General features: G+C 43.4%; 1 protein-coding gene across 1 annotated transcript; it reads left to right on the forward strand.

Annotated features, from left to right (window-relative positions):
- Positions 1-50: 50 nt before the first annotated feature.
- nacc2 (NACC family member 2) lies at positions 51-24,203 on the forward strand. The gene is made up of 7 exons (XM_079179493.1): positions 51-204; positions 17,779-17,962; positions 18,060-18,824; positions 20,407-20,583; positions 22,026-22,131; positions 22,376-22,473; positions 22,575-24,203. Exons 2-7 carry the CDS (start codon positions 17,851-17,853, stop codon positions 23,105-23,107), a joined length of 1,791 nt encoding a protein of 596 aa, XP_079035619.1. The 5' UTR covers positions 51-204; positions 17,779-17,850; the 3' UTR covers positions 23,108-24,203.
- Positions 24,204-24,472: the final 269 nt, after the last annotated feature.

The following is a 24,472-nucleotide window of genomic DNA, read 5'->3' on the forward strand; positions in this document are numbered from 1 at the left end:
AGAGAGACGAGCAGCCAAGATAGGACTGGAGTGATATAGAGTGAGCCAGCGGACGAGGGGGGAAACCGGGCCCTGCTGTTGTTGTCTGGGGTGTTTGTTTTTTTTTACACCCCGCAAACTTTACAGGTTATCCGAAGAGAGAAAAGCCTGCCACATCTGCGCCAGCTGACAGCCGCAGTTTATGGAATAGCGACATATTTTCGGGTAAATATATCCCCTTCTGTCTTGGCTTGATGTTTACAATGCCTGATTTGTGTGACGCATAGGTTTTCATTTTTATTTTACCGTGCATTATTCCCTCGCTGCTCCTTCTTTAGAGCCACGATAGGCAGCCGCACACCCCGACTATGTGCTGACATTACAGCATGGGAGTTAATTTAGGTGAAACTACCAGCTAAACTAAGTACGACTCCCGAACTTCCATGAAGTGATATCGCGAAACGTGAATGTTTCCACGCGGAGGATAATAGGTGTACCATGCGGTGCTAGAATAATTGAATCCGCTTTAAGGAGTAATATGTGTACCTCTTTACCGGCCAAACATTATTGTAGTCTAATTATAAAGCCGGGGCAGTACTTTTAAACTCTTAACCACAGGAAATAGCGGTGTCAGTAGTTGCAGCTGTATGAGTAGAGAAAGTGGCACGATATTATCGGTCTTGCGTCACGATGAAGCCAAAACAAAAAAAGAAAAAATCTCTCCGCCCATAAGGATCCATTGTAGTGCTATATGTTGCATTGTTGCGTCAAGGAATGGGCCTACTTTACAGGAATCAATTGAAGTTGCTGCTGCTGTCTGGGTCATTATTGCACAAGTGTAGTAATCACTATGCAGCTGGCTTCTTACATTCTCAACCGTAAGCATTTCCACGCATTCAATTGTCAACATTGTTATATATAAGGTATTTCTTTAAATTGTGGTTTCATCTTTAACATGTTTCCTACTGTACAAGAGACAAAACAAGACATGATGCAGGTTATAAAGTATTTGGGCTGTGAGGATTGTGAACCTAACAAATGTGGTTCATACACTTTACTGTTGCCAGCTATGTCAGCTGTTTACCTCACCTGAACCCTGCAGGAGTCATCTGAGAATACATGCAATCCCCCCCCCTCCCCTTTCTCCTGCATATACATACATGGGTGCAGTGTGTGTGTGTGTGTGTGTGTGTGTGTGTGTGTGTGTGTGTGTGTGTGTGTGTGTGTGTGTGTGTGTGTGTGTGGTTGTGTGTGTGTGGCTAGCCGGCATGCAACTTGTGGCAATTTTCTTCATTTCCTGTCACTTTCCTTCCCTCTCACACACACTCTCTCTCTCTCTGTCACCCTGCTTTTATTCGCTAGTCCGCCATCAAGCCGTGCGTTTATTCTCAATAAAAAAAAAAAAAAAAATCCAAAATATTTCCAACTTAGTTATGGTCTACACACCTTAATCTCTGTCATGTGGCTTCGACACAGACTGAGTGTGTAGCTTACAGTATATGTAGCATCCCGGTCCCCAGACAGGTGTCGCGCAGGTTGGACATTAAAACGACAGCTTGGCTTATGGCCTCGTATGAATCATTTAGGTAGCGTAGTGTGAAGTGTGTGTTGTTGGCGTTCCTCGCCATTTTACACTTTTGAGTCCCACTTCAGAGTGTTTGAGTGTTTTTAGTGCCCATCTGTCCCCTGTAGAAACATCATGTGGCATTACAAAGTGTATCGTACTTCCCTTTTGAATTACTGAAACCGTATGAATCCATAGGTGTGCCTGCCAGACTTAAGGCAACACAAAGGTAGCTTTTACAAGGTTGTTTACGATATCCCTCCCCCTTAAATACGGGGAAATCAGATTGGGCTGCCAAGCTTCTATCTTCAGTGTTTAACACAACATACATGGAAAATGTGGGACTTTTTTCTTTTTTTTTCCTCTTTCTCTCGAAACGGAGGCCTTCCAACGCCACTCGACTTTGACTTGGACGTCTGCCAAAGGGCTGTGATGGCTCTCAACAGCTGTATTTGTCTGTGTGTGCGTGTTTGCGTGTGTCGGTGAGTGTGTTAGCGCATGTGTGTGTGTGTGTGTGTGTGTGTGTGTGTGTGTGCTCTCGCTGTGTCCCGGGATGCCCTTCCTCCATAGGCCTCACATTATACAGCATTCCACAAGGGGGCCCGGGGCTGTGTGCAAGTGGGGAGTGTCAAGGAGAGAGAGAGAGAGAGAGAGAACGACAGCACAGTTTCAAATATAACTGATGCGGATACTGGCAGAGAAGGGTGAAAGAGGGAGAAAGTACAAAGGCTGCGAGAGACTTGCCTCATCTCTTGTTACAACCCCTGAATGAACTAGAATTGAGGTTGCCTCGACACATGAAAGGCATATTCAGGTTATACAAGCTATGATATTCTTAATTTCTGAGAACACAAATATTTGAGGACAACAATAACACACTTGGAACATTCAGAACCTGGAGTGTTTTTTCCCCTTCATTTGCTCTGCGTGTGTGTGTGTCTGCTTGGTGCACTTTTATCTGCACTCTATATGCGTGTATACTCATGTGGGGAGTGTGTTTATGTGTGTTTGATTTTCCTTTCCTGAGACAGTAATGAGTCATTGCTGATGGTATGCGATACAGTGCACCAGTCATGCATCATATTCTCATACATTCTTCTATCCACCATGTAGCACACAACTACTGCTGCTGCTGCTGCTGCTTGGTGTGTTCAGGCACGTTGGTTGCTGCTATTGGAACAGTTTAGGTTAACTGTGACGAAATGTCTTTCAGCTAAATTGTCAGAAATGTGACGTGTGTCTTTATAAGAAGGCGATTCTAATTGTAATCAGTTGGTCTGCACTCCAGCGGTTTGTAAGGTGTCGAGGTGTTTATTTCCTTTGAGTTGGCGGCAACTGAAATCTGTTCTGTTTGGTCAACGTGCAAAGGTTTTGTCATGTAGTATTTCGCAGAGCACTTAAACTAATGTACCAGAGAGATGGAATGTAAAAATATGACCGTTTGGTTCTCTTCTTAATGTGGTGATGGTGTCTCTCGGTATCTGGGTAGTTCAGTATAAAAGCCTGGTAAGGTCCATAACTCTGAGATGACTTTAGTGTTAGCCATCCAAAGAGGTTTGAAAGATAGAAACAGAAGAAGAGTATCCAACCGACACTCTGTGTGGGTTTAGAGGTGCGAGATCTGGGATCTGGGAGCATTTCGACTGCCTCTCGAAGGATCTCAACGTGTCGACGGCGAGCCGGCTCATCTAACGGCTCTAAAAGTGCAAACTATTGCGAAAAAGTGCTGACAGAGCGAACAGTGTTTACCTGAGGTGGAACGGGTTTATTCAGGTAGACATGTCTTTCCTTACGTAGCAAATGGTTGTTTTCTGCTATATTAACTCTGAATGTTAAATACAGCTCCTGTTAAAGGGCTATAAATCCTCATCTCCTGAAATGCAGATTAATAGTAAACAAAGTCGGTGACCTTACCTCGTCCACCTATTTTCTCATCAAAGACCCAAATTAAGTTGGGACTCGCATCAAATCAGATTGACGGCTTTATAGGTGAATCTGTCTGCACTGCTGATAAAATAGATTAACTTAGTTCAACGAAATTACGTCCAAAAGACTAATGTTCCCTGGTCTGTCTTCTAACTGATATAGCTACCCGGTAGGCTACGTTTTCCACCTAAATCAATAGTTAAAAAAAAAAAAAAGGGTTTTGATGATACATGTGTGTAGGACTTCATCGACAAATTTGGAAGCAGAAGATTTGCATATATCTTGCATGACACTATTAGTTTGCAGCCAGACTACATATTAAAAGGTGATTGCCAAAAAGGGTTGGGCAGTTCCTCAAATGCACTGCTCATTCCAATGGATAAGTCGTGTAGCTGGCTCTTGGAATTCACTACTACCTTTTGTCAGTCCCTCCCACTTTCAGTCTTTCACACAGATTTGAGGCAAAGATAAAACATAAGGAAATCTGTTGCTTTTTGTTTATTTATGCACCCTTAAAATTCATTTCTTACCCCCCCAGTGGTTTGTAGTCTACACGGCGATGGTAACATTGCTATGGATCTGAGTTTCTACTACCATTTAAGTACTTTGTTTGTTGTTCACTGTGCACAGACACACGGGCACAGTGCATTTATGTGCATGCTGAAGTACAGAAACGTGGACAAAAAAACAAAACGAGGGAGCAAATGTGAGAGAGTATCAGCAAAAGCCATTAGGAACCTTAAACTGCAGCTCATTTGGGCTACTTTGGCTCGCTACGTTCTTTTCAGGAAGCCTTCCAAGAATTCAGACAATGAACAGTAAACATGGCATGTTCCTCAGAACAATTCCACATTAGATCTCAGAGATCACGTGTCTCTCCTTTTCTCAGAATCGACTGCCCCATACACACACACACACACACACACACACACACACACACACACACACACACACACACACACACACACTACATTGCTGATAACTGCAGCAGCTAAATCTCATGTTCCTTGTGTATGTACTGTACTTACATTCGACAAGAAGGAGCTCTCACAAACTGACAAATGTGCAGAATCTCTTTCTCGTTCTCTCTCTCTCTCTCTCTATCTCACTCTCTCGCTCTCTCACTCTGTCTCAGAGATTTCTGGTAAGTGACATGTTTGGCCGTTGGCATAATGCCTAGCAAGATCACATGGCATGAATGTCGTGCCTGTGTAGTGTGAGTGTGTGTGTGTGTGTGTGTGTGTGTGTGTGTGTGTGTGTGTGTGTGTGTGTGTGTGTGTGTGTGTGTGTGTGTGTGTGTGTGTGTGTCTGTGTGTTCATTTGTGCTTGAGTAGAAAAGAAAAAAAAAAAAAAGAAAAGAAAGGGAGCATGTGCACATTTGATTGTTCCAAGTATTTTCAGCATGAATAGGAGCACGTAGCCGTAGCGAAGAATTATGTGTCGAGAAGTATGATGAGGAAGTGTTTCTGATAGTCATGAGATTTCATTCCCAAATTGGATGGAACATTTTATTTAATACTTCACAGTCGAAGCTATTTTGCCTGATTTTTACAGTATTTGTGGCATCATCACATAAAAAAATGAATGGAGGTTGTGTAGCCTTATAGAGCGCTTGTTTCACTTGGTATTGTAACATGTATAAGGGGGCGATTCTGAAAAGTCAGTATTACCTGGCACATGATTTACATTTCGGGGAACTCTGGTTGAACTCCTTTTTTGTGTATTTAGTTTACACTACGTCAGGGCTCACAACCATAAGGTCACTTGCATTGACTTAAATATATCTAAAGAAGAATGTGTGACCTTAAATAATACAAAATGTTAAACCCCTCTATTCATTGTAACTGAAGACTGTAGCCTGATCAATTTTCTCAGATCCTTCGAGTTCCAGCGAGGGGACATTCGACTTACTGTGAAAGTCAAACCTATAATTCGGGGGGGGGGGGGTGACGCACGCAGACATGCACAAACACACAAATTCAGAAACACATGAATAAAACCCACAGAATCACTCAGATACACACACACACGCAGAAGTAGAGAGAGCGAGCACTGTGGATGGCATTTATCCTTGCAGCCCACCTCAATTTTCCATGCTCTTTTCGCTGTGTGCTGTACATAATTAAATCGCTGCAAACTTCAAGTCTCTCTAGACTCGTGCCAGTAAACAAAGCATGCTAATTAGCGCATAAGGTAGTAAGCGAGGAAAGCAACTAGGCTGACCCCTTCTCTGTGGCGATGACCTGTCCTGTATGTGATCTTCATGTCCTAATAGCCTGGCAGAATGCTGGTCGGAGCCAGTGGAAAAAGACAGGAATCTGAGGCGGGTAGTTTTCACTACACAGCCCCACACACCCACACACACACACGCACACACACACAACCCTCCCCTCCCATTTCCCCAGCTAACATGCGTTTGCAATTACTGTAAAATCACAGCATTACTTACCTGATGCTTGCAATTGTGTTCCCTGCAGAAGCCAGTCTGACTGGAAATCGTGCCTGGGAATGTATTTGTTGTTAATATGCTAAATTATAGAAATGTCCCTTGTTTTGTGGTTGTTCTGAAGGCTAAAATTAACTTACTCATCCCTTGATGTGCTATGTAGCTACATCCGGGGTTAGCGCCTTTAGCATTAAGACTCCAAACGGGGAAAGCAGCTAGCCTAGCAAAGATTTAAAAAAAGACAAGATATCTCCCTACCAGCTCCCCTAAAGCTCACTATTTAACACATTATTTCTCGTTTATTTCATCCATAAATCCATTGCTCCTTACATTAAAAAAAAAGGTCCAACATGTAAACCCTCGTAAACATACAACTTGATGTTTTAGTACTTGAGTGTTTGTTTTCTTCAAATGAGATACAACGTGTTTATTAGTGAGCTTTAGAGGTGCTGGTATGCAGATTTATTGATTTTTTTTACCATTGGACAGAGCAAGGCTAGGTATTTCCCCTTGTTTCCAGTCTTTGTGCTAAGCTAAGTTAGCCAGCTGCTGTCGGTAGCTTCATATTTATATATATATATGAATGTGAGAGTGGCATTTATTTTCTCATCTAACTTTCAGAAAGAAACCAAATAAGTGCATTTCCAAAAATGTGGAATTATTACTTAACATTAAAAATATACATATTTTAATTGGTAGATTTGGTGCTACATGAAAAACAGTATAGGCCATATTGTCAGTCCATCAGCAAATCAAAATAACCTTTACTAAAAGTAAAAAACAAACGAAAAACATTCTGTGTGTGAGTGAGAGTTCATTCAGTGGGTGTGTGTGTGTGTGTGTGTGTGTGTGTGTGTGTGTGTGTGAGTTCATTCAGTGGAACTACCACATGATTTAGCAATAACACTCATCCTCATTTGACCCCTGTCCATATGTACATATGACAGTGAAAAATGCCCTTTTCATTTCGTAAATGTTCTCTCAACTTGAGAAAGAAAGAGATAAAAAGGCTCTGTGTGCATAGGTCAGCTCGGGCCCTTTTCAGTGTTGGCCGTGAGGTTAAGCAAGGTGGCATGTTATTTGATCACATGTTTGCTAGCTTAGTCTGGTGCTGACTGGGAGACTCTTAGGTCACAGTAATGGGTGTTTGCGTGTGAGGATGAGGGTGGGCATGGGTGGGGGGGGGGGGGGGGGGGTAATGCACTCAAAATAAATGTGAACATATTGCTGTGCACTTGAACAAACAAGGCTTTTATATCACACAACACTAGACAGCATTATATATTTTTTATGACGGGAAACGTCCCATGTCATGAGACGGCCTGTCGATTCACCTACCCTGATGATCATATCAAACAGCATTTCGTTCCCCCTCTCCGGTTATTTTTTTTCTCTTGCATGCAAGATGATGAATTAAAGCATTCTGTCTGCTCTGATTGGGGAAAAAAATAAATAATAATGTACATGGCTGAGCCGATGTGGGCGCTGCTCTCTCTGTATATGTCTTTGTGTGGGTGTGTGTTTGTGTATGCCTGTCTGTAGACAGTGGGGCACTGATGCTGAAAGATGTGTCCTCATTTTCTTTCTTTTTTTTGCACTGCGCTGGGCTCCTCTGGCGGTCATGTTGGGCTACTCTGATGTCACGCATGTGTCACTGCAGAACATTCAGCACAGCGCGGGGTGATCAAAATGGCATGTTCATCATCTCCATATCCCCCCCCCCACCCCTCTCTCTCTCTCTCTCTCTCTCTCTCTACTTCTGTGTCACTCTCTTCCTGTCGCTCACTCTTATACTCACCGTGCTATATGCACTGGAAACTTTAACATACAGTTTGTCGTAAAGGTGCCACAATCCTTCTCTCACCTAGCCTTGCCCCCTGTTTGATTGACACTCTTGCTGTAAGCTGCTATCCGGCATTTTTAATTGTTCTCGGATGAACATTCACTGGCATAATGTGTCACATTCTTCCAACACATGAACGTCTAAAGACCTTATTATTGAAATGGCTTTGCAGCTGGTAAAAACCTATAGACCGGCAAAGGAGACTTTATTTTTTTTTTCTCAGCGTAAATGAGAAAGGGAAGAACTTGTGAAGCTCCTTAGTCACATGGATGGAGCTGTGCCTCAGGAGCTACAATAATAGGAATTTGGTACCAGCCCTTCTAACAATGTTCGCTATATTTTCCAATATTTAGCTGGATAGCAAGTTAGTTATTCTTTCCAAGGCACTCCCCCAAAATGTGCAGTTGCAGTCATTTTCACATTACTTAAATGTTGGTAGTTAACAGGGCTTGGATTGATGAGGCTGTGAAATTGATAAATAACTATTTTGCTCAGATTTATTTATTTTGTAAAAGAATTTTAGCTAAACACTCTGACTGTTTGAAACCACATTACATTTTTTATTTGTTTCTGTTATCAGCTTGAAACTCCCCCAGCAAAACTTAAGCTCTTTGAGATTCAAACGCCCGGGAACTCCCCACCCGCCGGAACCTTTTGAAGTTCCTTGGATGAGTCTGAAACGGCAAATCCAGCCCGCTTTGGCTTCTAGATCGAATTTGACCTGGATGACTAAGAATCTTCATAGACAAGAATCACAAACGCTGACATAAAGACGAATATAAATTCCAACCACACTTGGAGATAAAGTGTGAAGTATAAGGGAGGAGGGGAAGAAGAAGAAGAACGTTATGGTGAATCTGAAAACCTAAAAAGGAAAAAATAATCATACCCTGTCGAGTTTTTGACGACTAGTAGCAATGTTTTTATGAGTAGATCCCCGTTTTTTGTTTTTTTCACTCGCACATGTACAAGCATGCACAGATGCGGGCGACGCAATCCACACTTCTTCCACCGGTTTCACGCTATTCCACAGTCGGTGGCACTAAAGCACAAAGAAACACAGCAATGTGCCAACCGAGGCAGGATGGAAACGATTCAAGATTTGAAATCAAATAATTACTATAAGGAAATGCCCTCAGTGGGTTTATTAGACCTTAAGGACACGCATTATGGTAAAAAACACTGAACATAAAACATTTTTTGATTATTGTTTGAATTTTTAGTCAATCTGTTCAACAGATCTATGTTAAAAATACATACGGTTTGTACAATGAAATATTTTCTCACTCAATCTTAGTATCTCTGTTCTGTGTAGCGTGTGCAGGATCACCACCGATATGCTTTCATATCATACTGATTCACCCCATTTCCCATTTTTCACTGTCTCGTTCAACATGGAAATCGAATCAAAAGAAATACAGTGTCGCCAGTGACACACATACACTCGCAAACATGCAGACCTCCTGTGAAATCTAACCTAATTGTAGTCCTTGTGTGACAGTCAGTGACACTCGGCAGGCCCACTCATGGCCCTTGTCCCCAGATGAAGGTCACGTTAAGGAGGATATCAATGGGGTTTTAGGGCCCTGTGCTTTTCCAAACAAAAGTGCAAGCAACTGCACAAATCCGCTGTGTTTTTAGCATACTTGAGTATCAGATGTCTCGTGGCCAGGAGCGCGAGCACAGCAGTAACACCCCTGCTTTGTAATTGTACTTGCAAGAATAAATTATCAAGGAGCTCTAAAGGCAGGCGTCAACTCCAGCCAATCAGCTCCGCCTCCAACCTGTATACTTTTCCGTGTACACGAATGAGGGAGCGCATTTGAGATGCAACAAAGGCTTCATAACCTTGTAAAAGCAGGAGTTCAACACCCCCGCTGTGATGCCAAGGGCAAACGCTGTTCTCTGTTCACATACACTTTGTACCGTGAAAAACTTTCGCAATTTGTATGCATTCACACTGCTCCGACAATTAGGTACACCTAGATGAAATTAGCCTTGCAGTAAACCCTACCTTCATGAAGGTAGGATAAGAAAAAACTGCATAACCCTGCCTTCTTTTTTTTTTTTTTTTACAGAACAATTGTTTCATACAGTCCCCAACTTTTGCAAGGAAACTGTAATTAAATATGCCATGCATACCAAAATTGAGACCAATATCAGTTGATTTTTAAGTAATGTCACCACCAAAAGGCAAATCTGCCTGAGCCCATCAAAACTGATACTTTGCTGGCAGAAGATAACTGCACACCAGCATGAAATTAGCACCTTTAGGCTCATGGAAAATGTACAGTTGTGTGTTACGCTTTGGACACCCACCAGTCACATGCCAGCTGGGAGCCGATGCCAATGTAAAGGATTTATCAGTATGAAACTGGCCCCAAAAAAACAAAATATCCCATGGCCCTCGTGGTGCAGTATACTGTATCATTGTGTTCACACACAAATGCTGCTGCTTAACATCCAAACACTTGTTCTACTGATGCCTCCTGAATCGTTTCTTGTCTTGGTGGACTCTCTTCCCTCCTTTTTCTTCCTGTGCTGGTTTTCGTAGCTTCCTTTTTAAGTTTGAGATCGGGGGGGAATTTTCGATCTTGTGTCAGTGTTTGTTCAAAACATCTCAGTCTTGCGTGAGTTTCCCTGCTGCTCCAACGTCACACTTATGTGTTGCTATAAACTGGAACGACCCGCTGGCCCCTGTGGTTCTGCAATATGAGTATTACTGAAAAAACCCCAACTGTCTTTGTCCTTTTAACATTTTCCCCTGTTGTTCTCAGGTTATCTTGTTGTCTTCTTTCCTTTTTCCGCTGTCATGTAGCAGGATTTTGTTTCCCAGAAAATAGCAGTCTGAGAAGACTCTTTGGAACTGACATTTTGGCGTCGGCAATGTGGAGGTGGAATGTCTTTTGATTAGAACAAAGTGTCAGTTTGTTGATATCACTTGGCTTCATCTGTTGCCTTCCGAATACAACGGTTTGACATTACACCACATACCAAATTATTGGACGCTGATCATTTTTTGAATGGTAAAATGATTGATACAGCCATTCAGGTCTATTTAGCTTAATAGTATTTGATATTTTTTTTCTCCGGCATTTGGTATTTTCTTTGTGTTTTTTTTGTCGTTTGGCTTCTGCTGTTTCATTCCTCATCCAGACCTCTTTTTTTCAGCCTTACCTTTCTCTATCATTCAGACTGATTTCCCTATTGCTCTCTAACTCTCTTCTCCCTGTGACTGTGCTTTGTCAACTTCTCTCTTGTTCTTTTCTATTTGCATCTTTCACACACACTCCCTCTCTCTGTCCTCACTCCTTTTGTTCGTCTATCTCCTCTGTTCCACCCCTCCTTTTTTCGCCGCTCTCAATTTATTCTCCCCTAATGTACCTTTTCAATTTTTCTCTCCCTCCTCGATCTCTATCTCTTCAGCTCTCAACTGTATGCCCAAAAGCCATCATATGTATATTCAAAGGGTATATGTGAGTTGACATGGGTATGCGCAGCAATCCCAATGATCTAGTCGCCGGAGTTTGGTGCGATATAGTGGCCGCTGCTACTGTTTGTTTGTTTACCTCCCACAGCCACTTGGAGTTCATTAGCAATGCCTTTGCCTCAGGAGGATCATCAACACACACACACACGCGCTCACAAACGCACACACACACGGACATGCTCGTCCTCTGTCTTTCCCACTATCTCGTTTTCTCTCACGCACATCACCACGACTACAAGTTACACAGACCGGTAGCCCACCGTCACAGGAGTTTCCTGTCACAACTATGTGTTTGGTTAAGTCTCCAACCACAGCCGTGTCAGAGTTTAAGCTGCAAAAAGAGGTCGTTAATTTGCTGCAGTGCTGTCTTCCTCCATAAAGCGGCTGCGTTTCTACATATGTTTTGCTGTACGTGTAAACAGGGTCAACTAATTACTGTAGCAATAAGAATTAATATTGCGTGTGATAGGGGTGGGCACCAAACAAAATGTATCAAATTACCAAAATGATGAATGTCTTACCAAGTCTCAAACTGCAAATTTAATTGAGTTATATTATAAAATTGAGAATTGCTACAAAAAACGGTATTTAAAAAAAAAGAATCGTTAGTTTCCATCGTTTAAACGGCTCCTAATACAATACTTGTTAGAATAAATTTGAACACAACCCACAGAGCGTGATCCTAAATGACCTCGTACAATTTGATTTTGTCCGCTGCTAGCAAACAATCTGTTAACACGCCCTGACGTTTTATATGCTAACTTGTTAGCATGCAGTAGCCTATTTACACTTACTGCAGATTCCGATTGAGGATTTATTTGGAGTTGTGTTACTGGACACACGGCGGACGTTCGATCTCCTTTAGCTCGTTTTTTTTTTTTTGGTCTCTAACTACTCCTGAGAAAAATATCTGTCTCTTTTGGTTTGGTCACTTCGAGCTTCATTGTTATTATAAAGATGTGGATTTGTTTTTAAGTGAATAGCTAACTTCATACAACCAGAGATTCAACAAATCAATGAGCTTACGTCCAGTAAACTGTACGTGGTCATACTGTTTCCAGCACAAGAAATACAATCTCAGGTACTGATGTATTAAAAATAATTGTGAAACAATATTATGATACAGGTTTTAGGTCAGATCATCCCGCCCTAGTATTTAATTAGTAATGACTTACTATTCACATTGTCTTATTGCCACGGACAGCATTGTGCCATTAGTTTTACCTGAAATTCAGCCTCTTTTTTTTTCTCCTACTCAGACCACAAGTTGGTGCATATTAAGTGAATACAAGTGGAAAGATACCAGACAACATTCAGCCCACAACAAATCATTTCATAGTTGTCTGTTTGTTACATAACGGCATGAATCATTGGGAGTTTTTTTTCTTTTTCTTTCTTTTTTTCTTTTTTTTTAAAGAAAAGACGGTTTTGATCCTGACTATGTGCAGACAACGTCACCCAGCAGGGTCTATACACAGAGAATGATGTTGCATTAAAAGCAGTGCTAAGCAGCGTCTCTCTTTCTCTTTCTCTCTCTCTCTCGACATCCCATAATGATACTCAGACAGACTCAGTCAGACACCCGCTTGGTCCCGATTGGTAGAACTGTTGCCAGGGAGCGTTGCCGTCTCAACGTGGATAGAATCTGTTGTCTGGTACACTTTAGACATGAGAACAACTGCAGGATCTGAATATTTATAACGAGGGGACTGTTCATATTGAGATTGTATAGAGGGAACGTAAGCGAGAGAGGAAGGAGCTGTTCCTATTCAGCTCACTTCAAAAACGTCTTCTAATTTCCTTTTATTTGTGCATTGCCGTACTGTAATAAAATATGAATTAGCGTGATCACTTCTCTGTATTAGTCTTCTGAATGTATGTTCAGCTTAGTTAGGTTTTTATTATCTGCATCTTGATTAAAAGTTATTACGACACCAACTTAACTTTAACATTCAACTTACTCGAACTGTTCTATAAAGTACTAAATGGCAAATACATGAGTCATAATTATGCTTGACTTTTACAGTCTTGTGTTTGAATGATACCCTATTGTCATTTGGTATCGCTACAGTGTAACTAGTAATTAAGTCTGTGTGCATGTGTGTGTGTGTCTGCCATCTGGCGAATCGTTTAATTTCTTCATATTATTCAAATATGCCTGGACCTGCTGCTACAGTTAATAACACTGTGCGTAGGTATGAATCCTTGAATAAAATGGATGTAACGCATTCCAACAAAGCAACCAACAGCAATCAGAACAGCATTCAGATCTCATATCTTAAATCACAAACCAGGCTGCCCACACACACACACACACACACACACACAAACATACGTGCACACGCCTGGCAGAGTGTCTGTAGTGCCAAAAGTCACAGCCGCATATATAACGTTGATTATCAAAACACACCTAGGTATGCGAGAAACTTTGACATGGAAATGCAAACACAGAAGGAAATGAGGACACAGGCAGCAGAGAGGCAGGCACGCACGCATGTAATCACTCGTTGAGGGAGTTCATGCCTGTATATTTTTTCATCACGGATGTGCAAAGTCTATATTTAATGTAGGCAGGAGGAGGCTGCAATTTCCGTGTGAATGTTTGTGTGCGTGTGTGTCTGTGTGTGTGCTTTTATGGGCTTGTGAATGGGTAATGTACATGTGCATGAATATCCGTTTCAGATTCAGTGGCGCATACATTTACATGAGCATGCGGCCGCGTGTCTGTGTATGTATGTGCAGTGTGCCACACCGCCGTCCTGTCTGCCTGACTCAACATATTCTCCGTTCACTCTCCTTTGCTCGTTCTCGCCCCCTCCCTCTTCCTCTTTTCCCTCACTGCCCCCCCCCCCCCCCCTCTCTCTCTCTCTCCTCCTCTCCCCTTCTCCCCCTCTCCCCCCCCTCCCTCTCTTTCTGCCCGGCTGGCACGTACATGCATGTCTGTAGACTCTGTACTGTGCTTGCTGCCGTGGCACGCGCCAACCTCACTGCAATGCAGCCCTGTGTGCATTAATTGGCAGAGAGACAGTGGGTATGTGGTATGCAGGGCGGGAAGGATAGAGAAAAGGGAGAGGCGAGAACCAAGGAGGCGATGTAAGGACACAATAGTCACAATAACGTATTGATGGGCCGATGGACAAGCGATCCAGCAGGTTCACAGAGGGACAGACAGACAGACAGACAAACAAACCGAATGTGCATTGCTGAGTGTGCACAGGGAGATTACCTGACTGTGTTGGCGTGCGTTTAGGAGAACGGGGAGGGGGGGGAGAATGTGTGTACGTCTGTTTCCATTAGTGTGTTCGCAGAATTGTGTCTCCTGCGTCCGACTGTGCTTGTTGTGTGCGCTCACTCATGTGTGGCTATATGTGTGCCATGCAGATATCACACTGCTGGGGCAAAGCCCTCCAAACCGAAGTCTGACTCACTTTATTTAACGCTTTGTGATATCCTTTGTGATTTCCGCTGTGACTGAGGAGTAAAAGTTTGCTCAGTTTAGCACAACTTTCTCCACTTGAGGTTTCTTTGGCAAAAGAATCACATTGTGTCTTTCTGGGGACATTTTTTTTTTTTTTTTTTTTTTACAAATTGTGTGCTGTGAGGTGAAAAGATGAAATGAGATTTCGAAATCACTTGCTGAAACGTTTACTGTCTTCATGTCTCCTCAACCGAAATGCAGTGCAAAGGTCAGGGAGCTTCCTCCATTGTGTTTTTGCTCCGACATGCAAGAATTGCACAACATTGACATGTGTATGTGTGTTCGCACATACAGTATTGTACAAACGCACTTACTCATCTGTCACAGCAATTTTGTAATTCTGATCCTCCCACACACATCTTTCTGGAACGTATCCTTTCTGTTAGCCGTTGTCTTTTATCTTTCCTTCCCTGTCACAGGCTGCGACATCTGGCTCCTGTCCTCCCTCATCCACGTCAAGCACCATTTAGGGATGCCTTCCATGTGCTGGTCAACACAAAAGTGTCACCTCAGTAAGCTGAGCCAGCAAAGTGGAGGCGTGAATTAATCATTTAAATCACCAATTCATGTAGGAATAAAAAAAAATACAAAATAGTCTTGCGTGAAGCCAGAACTTCTCTCCGCTCGTGTGTAGGTGTTTGGCAGAGAGGTCCTCGCATGATTCAGAGAAAATACACAACACTTGCTCAAAAGTAAAAACCTTTTTCTTTTCTTTTTTTTAACTATTGTCCTCCGAAATTTGCAAGACAATGGGAAATACCTTGAAAATGACAGCTTGTGTTTTTGATGAACCTTTTCAATTCTACAATTGGAAGGATTAGAGGATGTATTAAAGCTTCCAGTTTAGTAAAGCGCCGCTTTACCAAGACGCCGTGACGCATTCTCTCTATAGACTTGCGTCAAACAGGGATTTCAGAAGTTTCGCTGTTCTATGTTTTAATTAATTAATGGTGGCTGTGACCTCTGTAAGCTTTTCTCATTTCCCTTTTGTCTTAGTCATCCACCCCCTTTCTGTTGGACCATATAGGCATCTGTGTCCAGGGGCAAGTGGCAGAAGTTGCTTCAACCTAATTGTCTTTCTCTGCTCGTACTGTCCTCAAATGACTTTCTCTCTGTCTCAACTCTCCCCTCCCTCCCTCCCTGCCTGCCTCCCTCCCTCCGTTGCTTCTCTCTAGCTCTGCCCAGTCTCTGTCTGTAACTGTAGCCTGTGTTTTTCTCTCCCTCCCACTCCCTGCGACGTATAGATACTGCATTGATCAGACACACGCGCGCAGACACATGCACACACACACTCGCACAGTGAGCCTCCCACTCCTTTCATCATTGATTCGCTCTGCTCTGCTCTCCTTCTCCCTCCCCATTCTCTCTCTCTATCTCTCTTTCTCGCTCTCTCTCTATCTCTCTCTCTCTCTCTACAGCGGCACTTGTTGAATTCAACCCTTGGAGAATAGAGAGAGGGGAGAGAAACAGAGAGAGATAATGACAGGGAAGCAGAGGGAGGCTTTGAGACGGCGCTAGGACAGACAGTGAGCAAAGAGAATGGGGCTTTGGAGGATATAGAGATAGAGGATAGGCCGGGGGAAGACAGACAGAGGAAAAGTCAGTCAGACAGCAGGGAGAGAATCATCTTCAAGACAGTGGGAATGACACTTTAAGTGAACGAGAGAGTCGACCAGACGGAGTACATCAGAGTGCTTTCCTTCCATCTCTAACTACTCCTCTTCTGTCCTGGTCCCGGCTGCTGCATGGTGGTGTGTTAGCGAGTGCCACGGCTCCATGGTGTGTTTTTACCAGAAGACTGGCTTGCACAGGTCAGAACTGTCTGGGATAACAGTGAGCGCTTTTCTCTGCATTTGTGCATGTGTGAGAGAGTGTCGTGTGCTGGTTTCCCCAGGTGAGTGCTTGCGTGCCAGAGTACACAGTAATTTCCCTATGCAGCCTGTAGTCTGTGTGTGTGTGTGTGTGTGTGTGTGTGTGTGTGTGTGTGTGTGTGTGTGTGTGTGTGTGTGTGTGTGTGTGTGTGTGTGTGTGTGTGTGTGTGTGTGTGTGTGTGTGTGTGTGTGTGTGTGTGTGTGTGTGTGTGTGTAGGCATTTACACTTTTATGTAAGTAAGCCAGAGTGCATGCCTGTCTGTATGGAGTGCATGAGGTGGGAGAGAGAGCGAGAGAGAGAGAGAGTGTGTGTGTGTGTGTGTGTGAGAGAGGCGGTGACGGGTTTTTTTTTCAGTTTGTATTCCTGGAAACTGTTCTGCAGCATTGCTTAATAATGAAACCAGTGCGTATATGTTTGTGTGTGTGTGTGTGGGTTGGTGGGGAGAAAAAAAAAAACAATGACACAAGGTTCAGGGAGGGAAAGATGGCGCAAACATGCCGAGAGTGTTTTACTGAGACGGATGAAATCAAAGTTAGTGGGGAAATTGTGTGTATGGCGTGAGTTGTGTTGTTTGGTTTCCAGCTTTAGAAAGAGGATAAATGCTGACAACGGTATAAAGAGTCAGCAAAATCAAGAAGTACCTCTAAACTCTGACATGAAAAACTGGTTGTATTCAGTGCGGTTTTCCTTCCTTTTAGAAAAGTTGTTGTGAGGGCAGATTTACAGGTCGGCAAAGCCCGAGCTTGATGCACTAAGTGCAATACATGGAATGAGTTCAAGGTTTTGGGAATTTAAGTCGAGTTAAAACAACATAGCCTGAAGGTATTTCACAATGTCCTCATGTACAGTAGGCACGGCATTGTATTGGTTTTGTGTTCTATGAGGACTGACTTGACTCCTCCTTTCTCTCTCTTGCCTCTACTGTCTCACCCACTATCTCTGCTTATCCATCTCTCTTTCACACACCTCTCTCTTCTCCCTCAACCGTATTCATTTTCTCACTTCATCGCAACTCTATTTTCCTTCTTGCTCTTTCCCTTCATTTTAAGATTCTCTCCCTTCTCGCCTGTCGACCTCCCCCTGGCATGTCTTTTCATCTTTCACGCTTTGTCTTTGCACTCCTTCCTTATCACTGCATTTCGTTTTTAACCGACGCATTCTACATGCCTTCTTCTTACAGATGCCTCTCTCAGTGGCGGAGTCTGCAGTGAATATCTGAAACCCCACCTTCCTCTCTTCCTCTGTGGCCAACATGTCCCAGCTGCTCCATGTGGAGATCCCAAACTTTGGAGCCACAGTTCTGGGCTCCCTTAATGAGCAGCGCCTGCTGGGACACTACTGCGATGTATCCATCCTGGTCAAAGGTTTGTTTATTTTAGTTCCAGTAACTTTGAAAAGATACTAGAATTTTGTATCTCAATTTCTTTTTTTCTTCTGTTCTCTGTTATTTCTATCAACCAGGTCAGGCTTTCAAAGCCCACCGGGCCGTTTTGGCTGCCAGCAGCCTCTACTTTCGTGACCTCTTCAGCAGCTCCACCAAGAGCCAGTTTGAGTTGCCCTCCTCAGTCACACCTGCTTGCTTTGAGCAGATCCTCACTTTCTGCTATACAGGGAAGCTAACAATGGCAGCTAGTGAACAGCTGGTGGTCATGTACACAGCTGGCTACCTCCAGATTCAGCATATAGTTGAAAGAGGCATGGACCTAATGTTCAAGGCAAACTCGCCTCACTGTGACTCGCAAACCGCAGGGTCTTTAGAGGAAACAGGATCCGAGCCGCAGAGTCCTTGTAATAATGGCAACGGGCTAGCGGTGGCTGCCCTTTTGGGAACCCCGGGCTGGTCTCCATCCCTACTCATGTCGCAACGTAAGATTAAACTAGAAGGGGGCGACCCGACGCCCCTGACGACACATTTGGCGCAAAACAAGATTTCGTCTTCGGAGTTGGGGAGTCGGCTGGCGAGGGCCAGTTCCCTGTTCTACACGACGGCTGGTGGGACCGCCATCCCTGGTTTGCCTTCTTACCACCTTCAAGGGCTCGGCGGGGGTGGAACAGGAGGCGGAGCGGGAGTTGAGAGGTCCAGTCCTGGAGCGTCCAGCCTGCCAACCACTGACAGTCCTACATCCTACCAGAATGAGGATGAGGAGTTTGAGGAAGAGCCCTATGATGGGATCACAGAGGATTCCTACAGTCATCTCTATGCGCGTTCAGCTAACCCTTACGGGAGTGAGTATTATGTTGAATTGATGCTTTTATGAAATCTTTTGTGAAGTGTTGCAGTGCTTTTGGTGTATTTGGTGTAGAGCACTCATCACTGAAGCTTTACTCTTGAATATTTGTCATCATTAAAAACTTCTGAAAATACATTATGTTCTCAGTTAAAGTCAAAACCTAATGTTACTTTGGTAACTTCCGACAAACGAGCAAGAATATCTTATTCCTCTTCACCAACTGTTATAGTATTTACTCCAGTAATTAAAGTCGGTTATGAGAAAATGCTAACAAGACAATTTAAATGTCAAGCTGGCATCGATATTCTCTCACCAATATCTTCAAAATCTTTTCATGTAAGATCTGAGTCGGTGAATTACTTTCTCAGTTGCCCTTGGCTCACATGGAGGAAATTAATTTGATATCGGACCGACGTAAAAGTAAAACTCGACATGACTTGCAGAAATATAGACCCATGAATGTACGATTTATGGAACATAGTTCCTCATTGTCCAGAAAGGAAAAAGACTGATGCACATACATTTCATCCCAGTTTCATTATTGAATCTTTCATAAATCATGTATCCTGAGCATCTTGGAAAAAGCAGGATGTTGTGCCTCCAGTGTGTGTGTGGGTTCTCTCAGCATAAAGATAGCTTTATGGAGTTATGATTGGAGTGCATCGTGACCAACAACACCCTCCTTATCACAGCTACAACAGCTGGTCTGTACTGCATTTTGTTATAGTTTTCATGTCGGTGCAGGTTTGCCTACACATACAGGCATAGATGCTACAGTATATTCACACTTGTGTTTGCATTCACACATAAACTGACGTACGCATGTGTACACACACACACACTCCATCATTCTTAGCATCCTGAAGCTTTGTCAAATTCTAGAGTTTCAGATATTTATAAAAACCACTCTATCTGCAATCAGAACACCCCAGGGTGACATTGTGGGATATTTGAGAACCATGCACGTCTTTCCTGTGTGTGTGTGTGTGTGTGTGTGTGTGTGTGTGTGTGTGTGTGGTAGGTTTAAGTGTGAATGCACATGCAAATGAATTAATCAAACTTTTCGAGATGCCGTAGGTGCATGCGCAGGGCATTTAAAGGATTTATTTCTCCTGTTCTCTGTGTGTGTGTGTGTGTGTGTGAGTGTGCGTGTGCATGTGTTTACATGTGCGTGCACAGGAGGTGTGTGCATGTGCATACTCTCACAAGTCATCCCAGAGGTTAGGGGAAATCATTTTGTGAGTAAGAACCTAACACCCAGCTTCGGATCTGTCCCCCCCCCCCCCCCCCGTCCAAAAACTCAAGTTGCGGATGCAGCATCATGACTTATCTGGGATACATCTGCAATGCTCTAAAACATTTATGAAACACAACAAGCTTGTCTGAGATGACACAAACCTGCTTTACTAATTAAATTGTGTAGCCTCTCTTTAGATAGCGGGCACGGAAGGGTATGGATGCTAGTTGTTTTTCGTAGTTTATAGTCATTATATGGACGCGTCCATATTTATCTGCTTCTGTTTCGCTGTGTAACAAAAGCTTTCATATCCCGTTCTGTTCTCGCTTGCTTTTATCAGTCCAGGACAAGCCAGAGATGGCAGCGATGCCCTTGGCCTTGGAGAGCCGCAACTGTGTGCTGATCCGCAGGGACCTGGTGGCGCTGCCTGCGAGCCTCATCAGCCAGATAGGCTACCGCTGCCACCCTAAGCTCTACACTGAGGGGGACCCTGGGGAGAAGCTGGAATTGGTAGCTGGTAGGCACGCACACACTCGCACGCATTGACTTGCTCACATTTGACCACGTGCACTCGTGCAGAGAGTAACTTGTATGCAGTGAGTTTGGAAAGTATTCCTACCCTTTTGCACATTTAGGTCATTTAAAATTCGATTGTTGGTCAAATAAAACTAATGGTCGTGAAATACAGGACATGAGAATAAATGCAGGTATTCGTTTGTGAAACAGAAAATCTTTCAAATCAAGGCTTTTGTGTAGAGCCGATTATTCGCAAAAAAATCAGTAACTGTGGGGGGTTCCCCACATCCGAGTGACTGTTACCCTTTTATGCAAGAGACCTGTATTTGACCCATATGAGACTGCCATCAAAGATCTACTCATCTCTACTCATCACCGTTTACAGTGACTGGACTCTAAATTATGAGGAAAATAAATTAGCGCTAAGCCATATAATTAGGACATTTTGGTTAAACCATGTTAAGGACATCAATAACATTCAATTGACTTCTCATCACTAATGAAAACAACGTTTAGTAGCGCCTGACCTTCGATTCTGATTGGCCGCCATGGTAGTTTTGAGCCACATCACTTGTGGTGATGTGAAAGGGACAGAACAAAGCTGCAGAGCTTCTCTGCAGAGATTGAGGACCGTGGCAGAAGGACAACTACCTCTGCAGTACTCATCAATCAGACCTTTACGGTAGAGTGACGAGACAGAAGTCACTCTAGAGTAAAAAGCATATGACGGCCTGCCGGGAGTTGGCCCTTACAGGGCTCTGAGGGCATTTTTTTTTGGTATGATGAAACAAAAACTGAACTCTTTGGTGTGACTGCCAGACATCGCTCTTAGCAGTCAGACCAGAGACTTTCAAAGAGACCAGGTACCATTCAACATGTAGATAATATAATTCACATAAAGGAGGTTTAATCAATTTAGTATTGAATCTTTTCAGACAAAAGAACAGAGCCTGAACACTGCAAGTTGTAGTCAGTAATCACTCAAAAAAACGTTCTGGTACATGAGGTCAAAAAGTTACCGCATGCTCAGATTCTATCAGATTCTGATGTAATTTAAAAACACAATGGAACATAGCAGAACATGACACATTATTCAGTTCCATAGTCGGCATGAAAGATACAGAATACAATACACGAATGTGAAAGTGATGGTTTTCAAAAGAAGGCAGAGCCAAGTAATTTGATAGTGTGCTGTTTTTATGGCCTTCAACATAAATTCCTCTCCCGATTTCTGATTCTACTTTTCACAGCTGAAGCTTTGTTTAACTGCGTGAAAGATCTCCTTGGAACATTAATTTCAAACTGTAGCAGAAAAATAATGGATCAACTGGCAATAGGGCCAAAGAGAAAAAGGACAAAGCCCTAGAATGTGAAAAGACAAATGGATTGTAATATGAGTAGGTTTCTCAGCAAATCCTTTTTTTTTTTTTCTTCTACACCCAGGTACACAGGTGTTCATGACTCGAGGACAGCTGATGAATTGTCATCTATGTGCTGGTATCAAACACAAAGTCTTGCTTCGCCGTCTGCTAGCCACGTTCTTCGATAGGTGAGTGTAAAGATATGCACAACTAAGCTGAACAGTTTGTACGAGTCTTTAAGGGCTTACTGTAAGATCTGAGTTATTTGTATGGCTCCAACACTGCCGCTGTTGTCTCAAACCAACTTTCACACTCCATCTGTGGCCATGTTGTGCAATGCGGTTGGTTGTGTGTGTGTGTGTTCCCATGTTTGTCTACTGTATGTGCCTGCTGCTGACTCTGCCCCCTGGTGTTGACTCTGTGTCCCTGCAGAAACACTTTAGCCAATAGCTGTGGGACAGGTATCCGCTCCTCGACTAGTGACCCCAGTAGGAAACCCCTGGACAGCAGGGTCCTCAACGCTGTCAAACGTAGGTTCACTGTCTAAATCGTCAAATATATGGGATTTGAATTGCAAAAGAGCACAAGTTGTCAACATGGAGTTTGTTGTTTTTTTTTCTCTCTTTCACAGTCTACTGTCAAAATTTCAACCCTAACTTCAAGGAGAGTGAAATGAATGTGATTGCTGCTGACATGTGCACAAATGCGAGGCGTGTCCGCAAGCGATGGTTGCCCAAGATCAAGTCGATGCTGCCTGACGGCATGGAGGTGTACCGTGCAGGAATGGGCATGGGTGCTGCTGTGGGTCTGGGCCTGGCGCTGAGTGCCTCTCAACCAGGGGTACCCCTCCCCTTCGAGCCTGACTTCAAGGCCCTAGAGCAAAGGTTGTATCCCGATCGCAAGGACCCTCTCAGGACTCACCCACCGCTGGCAGACAGCAGCCCCGGGTCTGGGGCAGCTGGAGCTGAGGCCGAAGGTGAAGGCGAGGGAGTGGTCCAGGAGGATCAGGAGGAAGATGAGGATGATGCTGGGCTAGAAGGTGCGGACGGATCACTGGGGGCGCCAAGTTTGATCCCAGGAGCCGAGGCGGGCAATTCTGGCGACACGCCGCCCGAGCAGGAAGTGGAAAATTTTGGACAAGGTCTGAGGGTGAACGGACAGTGAATGTCCCTCCGGGCTGCCTCTCACGTTGTGAAATCTGTTTAACACCGCATTTTCTTTGGCTTGCTCTCCTACTCTTAACATCTCGTCCACCACTCTTTCTTCTCCTCTGTGCTTCCTCAACGGGAATTATTCAGCACAAGAAGCTGCGCTCGTAGATCTTACTATACAGGAATTTGTCACACATGCATGCGCACCCGTGTGCTCGTGTCCACGCATACTTACTGATAGTGGAAGTAGATCATTCATAATAAAAGTAGACACAGGCATGGCATTAGCACATTAAGAAAACCCACCCTTCCTGCTCCACCCTTTTCTTAGTATACTCAGTATTTACTCAGTATTTGGGCTCCTGCAGCAAGATGTCAAAGAACTGATAGCAGAACAAATGGCTGGAATGATTCATCATTTCGTGTGTTTTACAAACGCAACGGCTGCTTTGCTGGCAGTTTATGGATTGTGGTATAATGGTTTATAAAATGATTGTTTTTTTTTGTTTTTTTTGCCACATCTAAAAAATGACCCAAGCAACCGTTGGAAAAAAAATGAAGCTCTTTTAAAAAGCGGCTTATTTGTTGTATGATAAATATGTATGAATATATAACGACGACTGTATTATAATTAAAGGTCATCTACTGCATCGTTAGGCAGAACAATTTTCCTTTGTGTTAAAACGCCACGTCGTTTTTTAGGATAAAGACGGGGAAACGTTTTTTTTTCTGCGAAAGCTAAAGACTTCCTGACAATCCAACAGATAATCTATCACATGGAGTTGGGTTTTCATGCATATCTGGCCGTGACGTATTGGATTAGATTGTCAATGTGATGCCTGTGTCTGCTCCAGACTGCCCCTCCCAAACACACACACACACACACACACACACACACACACATACAGATCCACACACACATATGTGCACATTTCTCACCTTATGATACTTAGCCTTTTAATACCTGCATCGAAGCAGTAAAAAAATTCACTGTCCAAAAAAGAAAAACCAGTGCTTTTCATCTTTGAAAAAAAAAAAAAAAATCCTTTTCGATTACATCATTCTGTCTTGGAGATAAAGAGAGACACGGACAAGAACATGCACTAAAACCCAAGCTTGCATGCATGAATACAAACAATGGATACAGAGAATTACTGCAAACATCAACAAAGCCACAAACCTGCATCTAAATAAGCAAACAGCTACTGTTTCCTCCAGATATGCCGTTCAAGGACTTCTTTTCCATTTCTCACTGGGATCTGACCTCAGTCTGACACGTGTCACAACTGACCGGGGTGTGACGCGGGATCGACTGTGTTTCACACAATACCGATTGGAGTTTCTTTTCTAACTATGGGGCGTGCCGTCACCACGTGTA

Source organism: Pholis gunnellus (assembly GCF_910591455.1).
Source record: "Pholis gunnellus genome assembly, chromosome: 18".
Classification (NCBI taxonomy): domain Eukaryota; kingdom Metazoa; phylum Chordata; class Actinopteri; order Perciformes; family Pholidae; genus Pholis; species Pholis gunnellus.